Source organism: Eublepharis macularius, chromosome 14 (genome assembly GCF_028583425.1).
Source record: "Eublepharis macularius isolate TG4126 chromosome 14, MPM_Emac_v1.0, whole genome shotgun sequence".
NCBI lineage: Eukaryota > Metazoa > Chordata > Lepidosauria > Squamata > Eublepharidae > Eublepharis > Eublepharis macularius.
In genome coordinates, this window is record NC_072803.1 from 21,443,620 (window position 1) to 21,455,815 (window position 12,196).

Below are 12,196 nucleotides of genomic sequence, written 5' to 3' on the forward strand. Positions count from 1 at the left end.
ACACATTAGCATATGTCACGCCATCGCCGGAAGTGTCATTGGCATAACTGATTTGCATAAGCCACACCCCCTGACATCACCTATCCTGGCTGTTTTGGACCCAATCCTGGCCATTCAGGGCTGAAATTGGGCCCAAAATGGCAAAAAGGGGCTGAAAATGGCTGAAAAGTGGCCCAAAATGGAGAGAATTGGGCCGCTGCTGAGCCGAAGTGTGATCCACCACCTGTAAGAGGCCCGATCCTGGCCATTTGGGGACCAATCCTGGCTGTTTTAGGCTCAATCCTGGCCATTTTGGGCCCAATCCAGGCCAAAACGGGCCCCAAATGGCCAAAATTCAGGTGGACAGGGCCACCTGACATGTGACCTCTTTGGAGAACTACTGGAACTGCGTTCCTGCACGTTCCCTCTCAAAATGAGCCCTGTTGTTACTTCAAAGATGGAGACTGCTTGTGCAGTAAGTCTGGCCCTATCGTCTGCTGAATGCAGGGCTTTTTTTCTGGGAAAAGAGGTGGTGGAACTCATTGGGTTGCCAGCATAGGGGGAAACTCCCGGTGGGAGGTGGTGCCCCTGGTTCCGTGTGCGCACATTCCCTGGACTGCACAGTGACAACACTTTGGGTCAGTTGGAAGAAGAAGGGAGTTTTTTCAAGTTCAAATCGCCCTCAGTGAAAATGGTTACATGGCCAGTGGCCCCGCCCCCGAGTGGCGCGGAGGGCAATCTAAACTCCCCTCTGTCTGGAGATCAGGGGGCGGGGCCACCAGCCATGTGACCATTTTCATGAGGTGCCGGAACTCCGTTCCACCACGTTCCAGCTGAAAAAAAGCCCTGGCTGTATAACAGAAAGACCAGGGCCTCTCACATAGTTTCTGAACCCAAGAGACACTGTCTGAATATTTGTAGTTTACTGAAGAACATGAGGGCTGGACCCTTTTTTAAAAAAGAAAGCCGAGATATACTTTCAGTACAAAAAGAACATTTGTTAGCCTGAGGTTCCATTACAATTAACCTTGATCAGTTACAAAACATTTTCCCCTTTTGGTTTACTGCTTGATTCAGAATAAGGCTTAAAATTATTACTGAGCGAGAAACAAGAGCTGCTGCAGAAATTCTCCTGAAAACTGTTTACATAAAGTGCTATAAACCAGATACCTTCTGCATTTCATTCTGGTGCTCTACCTCAGGAGCAATTTCTATATAATCCAGTCCATGCAAACAACAGAAGTGATGTATTTTGGGGGCAAAACCTCAAAATTTACAACAGAGTCATATTTTCAGAGTAAGTATTTTACAGCACCTGCGCCTTCCTGCCTCCTTTTTGTCATTAACATTGTTGCTCGCTGCCAGTTTCTGCAAGCAGCATCAAAACTGGTAGCACCTGTGTCTCACCAACAGAGGGACCAGTAGCACACAACTTGCACATCCTTATTTCTACTGTTGTGGCTTTCATCTCTCATAGGGCATTTGGATGGTGGACCTTCAGTACTGCAGGCTGCAGAGCAAGGCTTACAGTTCCTTGCTCCTTTCCAAGAACATCAAGAGAAGGACCACAGTGGCAACATTTCTGCAAGAAACGCTGAATTATCAATCCAGGAAGGGAGGGAATTGCACAGCCAATGCTTCATAAAGTATCAGAGTTCACAGCTCAAAGTAATGTGCAAATAAACCCTACAACACATGGAAAGGAGAAAGGAGATCTTTCTTACAGAATCACACTCCCGAGAGTCTGATCACACTCCTTATCTGATCACTCCCAGTGAAAAACTTATGGCAGAGGTCCCCAACGTGGTGCCTGAGAGCGCCATGGTGACCACCAACACCTTTCCTGGTGCCCAAGTGTTTTTAGAAAGGGGGTGAGAGGCCATGTGGGGCTCCTTCCCAGCAGAGCTTGACTGGCTACGGGAGATCTGATTGGCTGTGTGCAGCAGATGCCACCATAGTGTTGGGTTGTATTTTCTTTCTCACTCCTTTTTCCAAACATATTCTTCAAAAAATCACCTCTTTGCTTTTGCACTTGGGCTTCTTCTGTGCATCTGTGTGTTCGGGGTGGGTGGGGGAGCTCTACCTTTTAGTAGCCATTTTTTGCTTTGCTCTGCCTCCTGGGCCAGCTATACTGTGGTTGTGTGACCACCACCCTGCATCAAAATTTCAAAGGTGTCCACGAAAACAAATAAGGTAGGGGGACTCCTGTGATTTTTTTGGTTTTAGTGATTCTGTATACTGTTGTTTTAAAAAATTCTGTTCTAAGCTAATTGGAGTCACTTTTTCTGGAGAAAAACAGGACAGAATTTAAAGAAACAAACACGTTCATCAGACTGTAAGAGCTAGGTATCAACGGCTTATGCAGCAAGTCTCTTTCCAAGGCTTTTCCAACTGTTATAAGTAGTATTGCAGGAAGCATGATTCTGGTTGTTTTTCTTTTATCTGCCTAATCTGGAACAATGATAAGAAATATACAGTTTCTAGAAACACTGATGCCAGCAGGGCTAGGGATGAACATACGCGGTTTCCTTTTTTCAGGAGAAAAATGTCCCAGAAATGTTTGTAAAAACTGGAACATACGAAATAATAGACTTACCAAACTTAACCTTATTTATAAACTTGAAATGGATTATAACAGCATTTAGCACATAAAGTAGTGCTATATACATTTATGAAGAGCAGAACCTTTTCATTTTCATTCCAATAATAGTCACACCCAATGTTAGAGATGGAGCAGCAAGGTGCTGTATAATTTTTTTGCTAATTGGTAAAAAGTTGAAAATAGAAACCATCAATACTGTGGTCAATAAAAATTATTTCAGCTTAAAAAATACTAAATATACCTTTTGCAAAAATGTATTTTTTCTTTGATTTAATGAGCATAATTTCATTGATAATTCTAAAAGAGAAAAATGAGGTCCCCCAGTCCAGCTAAAAAACCCCTCAACTGTTCCATACTGGGTCTCAAAAAAAGTGGTGGTAGGGGATTCTTCATCATCCCTGAAGTTTTGCATTCCACCCCTCCCCCTATTTCAGGTCTCTAGCCAAGGATGAATGTCATGTTCCATGGAAGTTGTCTTCTTGTGCTACAGCTATACTTCTGAAAGCTCAAAAAAGTTCTTTCCCCTCAAAAAGAGTATGTCATGCTGAGTCAAATAAATGGCACATCTAGTTCAGAAAGGGCAACAGGTTCTCAGACACAGATCTTTCCCACCCTTGGTACTTGACAACATTTAACTGGATATTGAACCAATGATAAACTTGCTTGCGCTCTGCCACAGAGCTATAGTTCACTTCCTTTGTATGTGTTCACTAAAACAAACCTGGATACTTGGGGGGGAGAAAGACCAATGAGATCCAGTAGAAAGAAACTGAGGATATAAACTATTTGTCTTCAGCAAATAAAGCTATTTGGATTCTCTATTATCCGGAGGCTTCTTAAGGATTACATTCCCACAAATCAAGTAGTTAGCCATGTCCTCCATCCCACAAGAAACTAATTATATACTGTATAGCTCCGCTTGGCTTTAAACGCCTATGAACTCCTCTCCAGAAACCAAACTTGTCTCCTTTCTTTTGCTATTCTGCACAGCAGGTCTGCAATCCCCTCTCCCCACTAATTTTCCTGACATGCATTTTTTATAGCTTCCAAGAATCCATTTATGGTCAAAACACACAAGCCACCAAGGGACTGCCAGCTTTCTCATTCATGAACCTTTGACTTTCTGTCCAGTCCTTTGAGACTAGTCCCTAGTTTTTTTGGTATCTGAAAGCTTATACCCTGAAAATCATGGTCACTGAGGTGTCACTGGACTCAAATCCTGTTGTTCCTTTGAGACTATTACCTTTCGTGTCCTCATCCTCTATAGTGGTGTTTGTGCTGTCGGAGGATTCCTGTGGAAACAAACAGGGATGGGAGAAGGAGAAGATAAAACGTTAGTGGCTCCAGTCAGAATGGAACACCTGAGGAGAAGTTGACCGTGAACAACTAACATCTACACCCAATCAAGGGCCTTGGGGAATGTAAAAAAGGTCTGGGGGGGGGGGCTCATAAGTCCCTTTCTCAAACTTCTTATCTACCAGAGGGAAAATAAATCCATATTAGCACCACATGTTTTTATCCTCTTTTGCTTGCCTCTAAGATGACACCTCTCAAGTCAATTGGGTAAAACATGTAAAAGGATCATTGCAAGACTTCACCATTAACACATCCCTAGTTTTTTCTCCATTGTGGCCTTTTAACACACCAGAACTCCTTTTGTCCTTCAAACCGCATCCAACCTCCCCACCCATTTTAAATAGATTCTTAAAAGTTTTCTTTAGTTGTGGGGAACGTAATTTCCCTTTTATGTGAAAAAACCCTACATCAAATCCCAGCAAACTTAAAAGATGGTTCACCCTGATTGTATAGAAAATGTACAATGGATGTGCATTAGCTTGCCCATCTGCCTTCTTAGTTTCTGAGATTAAGTGGGGATCCACAGATATCACTTTCAGATGGCCTCTGAAGGTGATGTATCGCGCTGCAAGTGAGATCTGCCAATTCCCACTTGGGATAATATAGCACAAGTGAGGAAATTAAAAATGAAACATGTAATTTTATAAGAAAAAAGTATATCAAGTTATTAACGAGAGAGCGCATGCAGCAACGATCAGAAAGAGGGAGACACCACCATACAGGCAGATGCTCTGAGAATCAATGCTGAGCATAACTTGTCTATCTGTAGCCTCTCTCACGTTTTGGTTCTGTAGCCATTTTAAGTCAGAGGTTCACATTTGAGCTCCAAGCCACGGGGGATATGAATTCCAAACTCCTCCACAGAAATATGCTAGATATACAGTGAGCAGGTTTTTGGGAACAGTAGGTGCATCCTCTCTCCTTAGTTAAGGAAAGCAAAGTCAGATTCTTCTTCACAGTAAACAGAAAAACCTGCAGGAGCTTGCCAGTAATGCAGGTAACTGCTTATATGCCCCAGTCCTTTGGGTTCACCTAAGTAGCTGGGACAGACTTCATGCTGCAGTAATAAATCACTGCTGAAGGTAGATGAGCAGAACACATGGAGAGCTAAAACAGTAGGACACCATCTCAGCATCTGTCTTCGTACTGAAATCTTTTGGAAAAACAAACTGTGTTTTCCACATAAGGCAAAATGCAGTGGGAGGAAGAATTTACAGGAGAGAATCAAGTATGGGAGGAAGGAGTTTAACCTTTCTCGGCCTGATTTTCCCCTGCTAATGCTCGCAGGCAGTTTTGTTGTGCCCCCACATACATCTGGCTTCTGAAACCATTTATTAAGCACCCCTCCTTTTTGCCCTTACAAAGGCAAACTCCCATTTGCTAAGACAATATGCTGTTTCCATCCTTATTCTAAGTATCTTCATATGCATTTGGGCAAATGCTTTCCATCAACACTTCAAACTAAATTGGATCAGATTAACCCCACTTCCCCACATATGGAAAATATTCCGCAACACATTTCCCTGGAATTCTTCTTGCATGACCTCATAGTTGTCTATATATAAAGCAAGAGAGAATAGCAAACCAACACCTCGATGGTAAATTAGACATTTTATTACATGGCTTATTCAGCAATTAAGAAGGAAAACACTAATTGTTACAATAGCACTTTTAACCTTGCGTGTTTTTCAGTCCTCTCATTTGGGATCAGCCCACACTCTGAACAAACAAAAACAGTGTGCTTTGAACAACGTGCATTCCGCTTCTGGGCACCCCATGACGGCTGCCACGTTTATCAGGTCCACTGTCACCCTACCTTTAGTGGAAATATCTGGGAGCGTCCATGGCACAGAAGTCATCCTGGAGTCACTATGCTGGAGGATGTGGTGCCAAATTGCATTGAGAGGCAAAAGGAAGGTAACCAGAAAGAGGGAGGACCACCTCTGTGAAAACTGAAGGGGCCTGGGGAGAATACTGTTCTGTGTAGGAGTAGGAGCAGAAATCAGATTTGCAGCCTGAAGTAACAGTAATTCATCTGGACGATTACTGCACTTTGGCAACTTCAAGAGTCTGCTTTTCTCTGTGCCATGTGAAGATAGTATTTAGAGATGCAGACATCGGGCTGGTGCTGCCACCTGAAAACAGGACTGCAAACATGCTTCCTCCACAGCAAGCCACACTGTAACCCTTGAATTGTGAGGACATTACAAAGGAGTCTGAACTCATGACCCATAAGGGAAATACCCAGAGCTATTAAAAATTCACCAAGCCTACACATGAAACCAATTTGTGCCAGTATGCAGCTGGCTCTGAAGGGACATGTTGGCAACATCACCCAAGGAAGCAGAAATGGCCTATTAAGTCATATATTTTCTTTCGCCGAGGAGCACTTGGATACACTGCTATATGCTTTGAATTGTTTCAATCACGTGGGAAGTTTAAATGAATCTGTCTGTATTTGCACTTCAGGCACAAGACAGATGTCTATTAACTTCTATCGTGCATACAAGAACTATTTGGATCACAACCGATCTGATTAGTTAGCAAAAATTTCCTATCTAACCAGCTCTGCAGTGCTGAAAGTTTTATCTCATGTGAGCCAATCAGGAAGTTACCCTCTGAGTTGCTGAACAAGCTATTCCTGAAATTTCAGAATCTGAACAAATGTGAGACTCTTCAGAGGCTGCACTGATGGGCTTGTGTGTCTTGAGGGGCGTATGTCTCAAATTACATTAGATCAGCATTTCTCAAACTTTTCCCCCTCTTATACTTCCATTACGTTCATTTCCCCAGCCAGCACTAACCACCCATTCTGCAGGCTAATGTACACCCTGTGCACACATCCTGATGCTGCATGTGAAATTCTATTGATTTGGCAGCAATCCACAATAACACTAGCACAGGATACCTGACCAAAGTCAAATACAGGTCAACACAAGAATAAAGCAGCAGCAGTAAGGATGCAGGGTCTTTCCATCCTGCAATACAACCTAGATCAGCTAGTTATTGCCAAAAGGCAACCTTCTCAAGTCTCGGCTGGTAGAGAATGAAGGTATCACCTGTCTCAGAGTCTTTCCCTTCCTAGACCCACCTGTTTTCTTTTCAGTCAATGTGTCCTAAACTCTTTAAGGGATATCAAATCCTGCCTCCTTTTGAGAATGACTGTATTACATATATGCAGCAATAGGGTAATATTTTTATTGAGACCAACTAAAAGATCATAAAGTAACAAGCAAGCTTTGTGTTTGATCTAGTGGGTTCTAATAAAAGCATTACACTACTGCTGCTTTGGGTGTTGCAGACTAACAAATCTGACATCAATTTCTGTATGATGTCTATTGCATTTTACCTTCCTTCAGACTTCTTTGAAAATTACAGTTCTGATATTTCATATGATGACCTGTAACATTTCTAACAAAAACTATCAGGGATGTCAGAAAGTAAATCTTATGATTTTATGTAATGTGGTTGGACAAGCTGATTATTAACAGTACTCTCATTAAAAAAAATCTTTGCAAAATCATCTGCAGGACAAAGTTCTAATTCTGTGCTCAAATATGTTCTGAAACTAAATTCTGACTTATTACTTTGCTTGTCTTTTTAAAAATTATATTGCACATAAACTTAGAAATAAGCTGGTTTTGGCTCCCGAGGGCTTCACCTATTGTAGCTTTTTTGCCCAACTGAAGGTCAGAATAATTTCTACAATAGCTCAGGCACAAAAGGACAAACATTTTAGGCAGTGCCCCCATGGTTTTTGTATTATGTAGAAAGAGGGTCTTAATCCCTCCTCCCTCCCCATATGAATAAGCTTTTGCTTATTAGAACTGCAAGTCTTTTTTTAGATGGACTACAGGTGGCTGCTGCCTGCATAGCTTATGGTGCCACAGATTAAAGGGGGATGTAGGTGGGGCTTTTCATTGTTTTGTGGTACTTTAATCTCAAATTGCTGACAAACATTGAAGCTGTTGCAACTCTGAAAAGGTTCTTTTTGCTACAGATCACATTTTGTGGATCTTCAACAAGACAAAAAACAGCATAGACAGATTGGAACTGCAGGGTAGACACATGAATGGGAAATTCCCACCTGCCTAAATTTCTCCTCCAGAATATTATAGACTCCTAAAGCTCTGAACAGTCAAATTCACTCCATGCTCTGCATTTCTCTGTCTCTAAGGAAGAATGAGCACATTCAGTTTTCATCAGGCCATTTTCTTCTGTTTTTTAAATTTAAAAATCAGTATTTTTCTGCATATTTTGGGAGTCTCCCAAGGATTCAAAACTTCCCAGTCTTGTCTGTGGGTGGCCCCATTTTGCTGCCCTAACAATAGGCATTTACTTCTGCTTTTAGAAAGAACAATTTCACTTTATATTCTGGAGACTGCTGAAATGGGATCAACGCTTTTGTTTCAGGGACGTCGATGAAGCTTAGAAACTGAAGACGGTCCTCCTCTCTCTTGGCAAAGGCTATGTTCTCAATGAGATGCAACTCTAAAGCACTGGCTGCCTGGCCAGCATACAAACCAGAATGGCAAGAGTTGACATACTGGCAGAAGAGGGGATGTCTCGCTTCCCTTTTCATGCCCACCCAGAACAAAAAGTCACAGGAGCTCATCAGGATTCAGCAAAGGGCCACCTGTTCTCATAATCAAATGGAACTTTGTTTTCTAACATCTGTAGACATTACACTTATTTCTCAAAACAGAAGATGTATACCTACATTGTTTTTTCCAATAATAATCTAAACCAGAAAATATCCTTTCCCGGGGGGTGGGGGGGAGAGCAGAGAAGAGAGCTAGGTTTTCTTTTTTCTTTACTTGGTCTCTAACCAGCCTTCGTTGCTTCCACACTAAACTTTTAACTCTCGTCATCTTCCCCAAGCTCCATTTAATGGCTATGCCAGATGCACTGAGTGAATGGGCTTGACGAGGAAGCGTAAAAAGAAAAAACAAATCCCTGCAGCAGAGAATGGGTAAGAAATGCAAACTTGGGTGGAGGCGAGGGCTGTGTCTGAGCAATGGATGAATTGTGGCATGGAGTCTATATAGTCAGTCCTCAGCCAATCCGAACTCTTGGACTGGTCTTTTGGGTCTGCATGGCTGCATTCTTTCACTTCAGAAATGAAGGGGCTCAGTATAGCTACCCTCTGATACAGCTCCTCTGGGGTCAGAGTAGAGGCTTCTTCCCTTCCATCCTATCATCCAGAGCGAAATGTCCAGAGGCTAAGGTCAACCTCCTCTCCGGCTTAATGCACAAACTTCCAGACAGACACATGCTCTGAATCCATCAACCCTCTCCTCCTCTGTTTCTTTTGCCCATAACCGCAGAGCCCCTTTGCGAGACAGAAAAGTGCTGAAACAATGTGTGGGGAATATACCAGGTAAAGAAGCAATAAACCTCTCTCGCTCCTTCCACAAAGAGGCCTAATCTTTGTTTTCTCAATGAGACCAGAGTCTTTTAGACCACAGTTGTGCCATTCATTTCAACTGCATTACCTGATTTACTTTAGTGTGTGTGAAGGGAAGGGGGATTGTTGCTGGAAATGGGCTTCGCAGAGAATCAACTCCTTTATTATAAGCATGTACTGAATCTCCAGGAAGGCTAAGACCTGTGGAAAAGCTGTATGGAGCAGCTGCAATTCAGATTCTGCTGAAGTGAGTAAGTTACTTAATAGACATCCACCAGAGTAGGTACACTGGCTGGATTCTATCTTACATATGGTTTCAGACATACTGAAACAGACAAGAGGTGCACAACCTGAGCCTACAGTCTGTCCCCAGAGGTGAAATTACACAGCTGTGCAATGAGCAGAAAAGTCAATTTTTATCCAAGATCACAAAAGGGCAAACTGAGGAGAAGGAAAGACAGGCAGCAGTACCTTAATGCCGTCCACTGGGTTATGGATAACGGTGGTTTGAGGTTCCTACAGAGGAAGGAAGAATGAGCCAAAGAATAAAAAAGAAGAGGTGGAAGAAATGAAAGAGATCAAAAGAAAAGGTGGTAATTGGAAGGAGGGAGTGGAGCAGAAAATGGTGATAAAAATGTGAAGGAAAGGGAAGAGGATGAAGAGAGAAAGACCAAGACCCACATAAGAGCAGGGAGGGGAAGAGAATGAAAGGGAAAAAAGCAAAAGGCAATTAGTTCAGCAAAAGGCAAATGATTAACAAACAGAAAGTGGCAGAGTAAATCAGGAAGAGAAGAATCGAAACTGGATTTTCCATGAATGAAACCAAAATCATATTCAACCCCCATGGCAAGATTGTGAGTCCCTTGGAAATGGAGAGTGCAAGCTGAAATCTACATTCAGCCCTTCTGCAAACCAAAGAAACCTTTGCAACAAGGCGAATGGGAAGGAGTGCCAGGATAAGAGAAAATGGCAGGAATGAGCTCCCCATGATGATGTGGCCAGTCCATACCTGGATTATCATCCCCAAACAGGCTCCATCTGAGATTAAACAGGGAAGAAAAAGGAAAGCAAGAGAACAGAAGGTCCTTTGATCATCTCCCCTGGTCTTGCTGGACCGTTCCATTTGCATTATAGACAGACTTTAGTTACTGACAGAGTTTTGGAGAAGTGTGATCTATGATTGTCATATGAAGCACTTTTTATCCACAGACGCTCACAGCAGAAGAGCTTGCGGGCTCTTTAGGAATCCAGCTAATTCAGTCTAGGATACGCAGGCTAAGTGTCTCAATGGCTGAGTATCTACCCTTTGAACCGATCCGGTGGTATGACCATACTCTGAGGTTGACTTTAAGAGGTGCTTACCTGGAAGTGGACTGTGAAGACACCCACAGAAAATCTATTACATCCTTATTGGCAGGACTGCTGAAAGCCCCCATGTCTCCCCCCAGACAGATTTCCGTAGGACATGGATACACACACACTACGTAGACCCAATCCAAATATGTTATTAAAATAAACTACATGGCTGTTTTAGCTTAATTGGACCCCCAGAGTGACCTGGGCCCTTGTGATTTGTCCCCCTATCTCCCCCAGCAGCCCTTTTATTGGTCCCTGGCCTGGATGGCAGCTAGGATGGCCATTAGATTGGTAACTAGCTGGCTGCTGTGCAAAACAAGTTGCTAGATGGATCACTGATCTTACCCAGCAAGGCTTTTCTTCTGTTCTTATGAACAGGATGTGGCTTTCTATTTCCCTTAATGAGGAAGAATATGGTGCTAAATTATTTTGGACCATTTGCTAGGATAGACTGACCAAATGCAAAAGAAAGACAAGGCTCCTTTATCTGGTGAAGCAGGTGCATCTTGTACAGAAGCAAGAAAGACACAACTGCTGAAGTTCTCATTTCTACATACTGTTAAAATAACCGGGGTGCTGTTTCCTTTTGTGCCCTACTCTAGGAGGGGGAAAGCTTACAAAAAGCCCAAAGCTTAGAAACAGCTTAAATCTTACATGTAAACACAACATATTTAACTAAGGAGACATTCTTCAAGGTGAGCAAGATATACTTCTGAGGGGAGGACAGCTGCACTGAAGGCTTCTTTCTTTGTTTCGGCTTGGATCCAGGACTTCAACTCGCAATGTGTGTTTTCCCTGCCTCTGCCTTCCCATAGCAGCCGGAAATGTCCTCCAAAATCCAGGAACAGAGTGGAAGGGCATTTAGGGCTGCTGGAAGGGAAGAGACAGGAAAATCATGCTCTGTGGGCATGAATCATTGGGCCTATGGAAAATGTCTGGATTCAACCCATAGCTTGCTAGTGTAGGATCAAGTTCCCTTCAGTCTGCTCAGGGTCATAATCTTAGACAATTTACTTGGAAGAACACTCCAGTCAAACCAGAACGTTTTCAATATGTTTAGAATTGGAGCATCAATTATATACACTCTCATCAATCAACTCTGTGGAATTTTGTTTTGGGCTTATCCTGTAAAGCACTTTGTACATATTGACTGGACAATTATCAGAATAGTTACTGAACAAGTGGGGGCCCTGCAAGGCATCTCATTCCCTCCTCCCCTATCATGTCCTCTTTTCTTTCCATGGTTATGTCCATAGCCTCTCCCCCACCCCTTTCCTGCTTTTTTCTCTCCTTCCCACCCACCTTTGTTTGCCCACTCCACCTTGTCTTCAGCTTTCTCTCCTCCCTTCCCAGGCAGCTTCTCTTCTATGATCCAGTTGTATGGTGCCAAGCTGAGCCGGACTTAGTTGTGTGGTGAACATGCAAGGACTTGTGGGGGGTACTTCACTTTCCCCTGTATCCCCTTCCCCACATCATTTCCTCTTTTCCTCCTGGCT

General features: G+C 42.9%; 1 protein-coding gene across 5 annotated transcripts in view; it reads right to left on the reverse strand.

Moving 5' to 3' along the window:
- Positions 1–12,196, reverse strand: part of CAMK2B (calcium/calmodulin dependent protein kinase II beta) — a 205,070-nt gene that overhangs the window by 15,399 nt on the left and 177,475 nt on the right. For 4 of the 5 annotated variants that reach the window (XM_054997388.1, XM_054997386.1, XM_054997387.1 and 1 more), the window contains one exon: positions 3,825–3,873. In XM_054997388.1, coding sequence (XP_054853363.1) covers positions 3,825–3,873 — 49 coding nt within the window. Of the gene's footprint in view, positions 1–3,824; positions 3,874–9,815; positions 9,861–12,196 lie in introns of all 5 variants that reach the window. The other variant, XM_054997383.1, reaches the window with a different exon arrangement.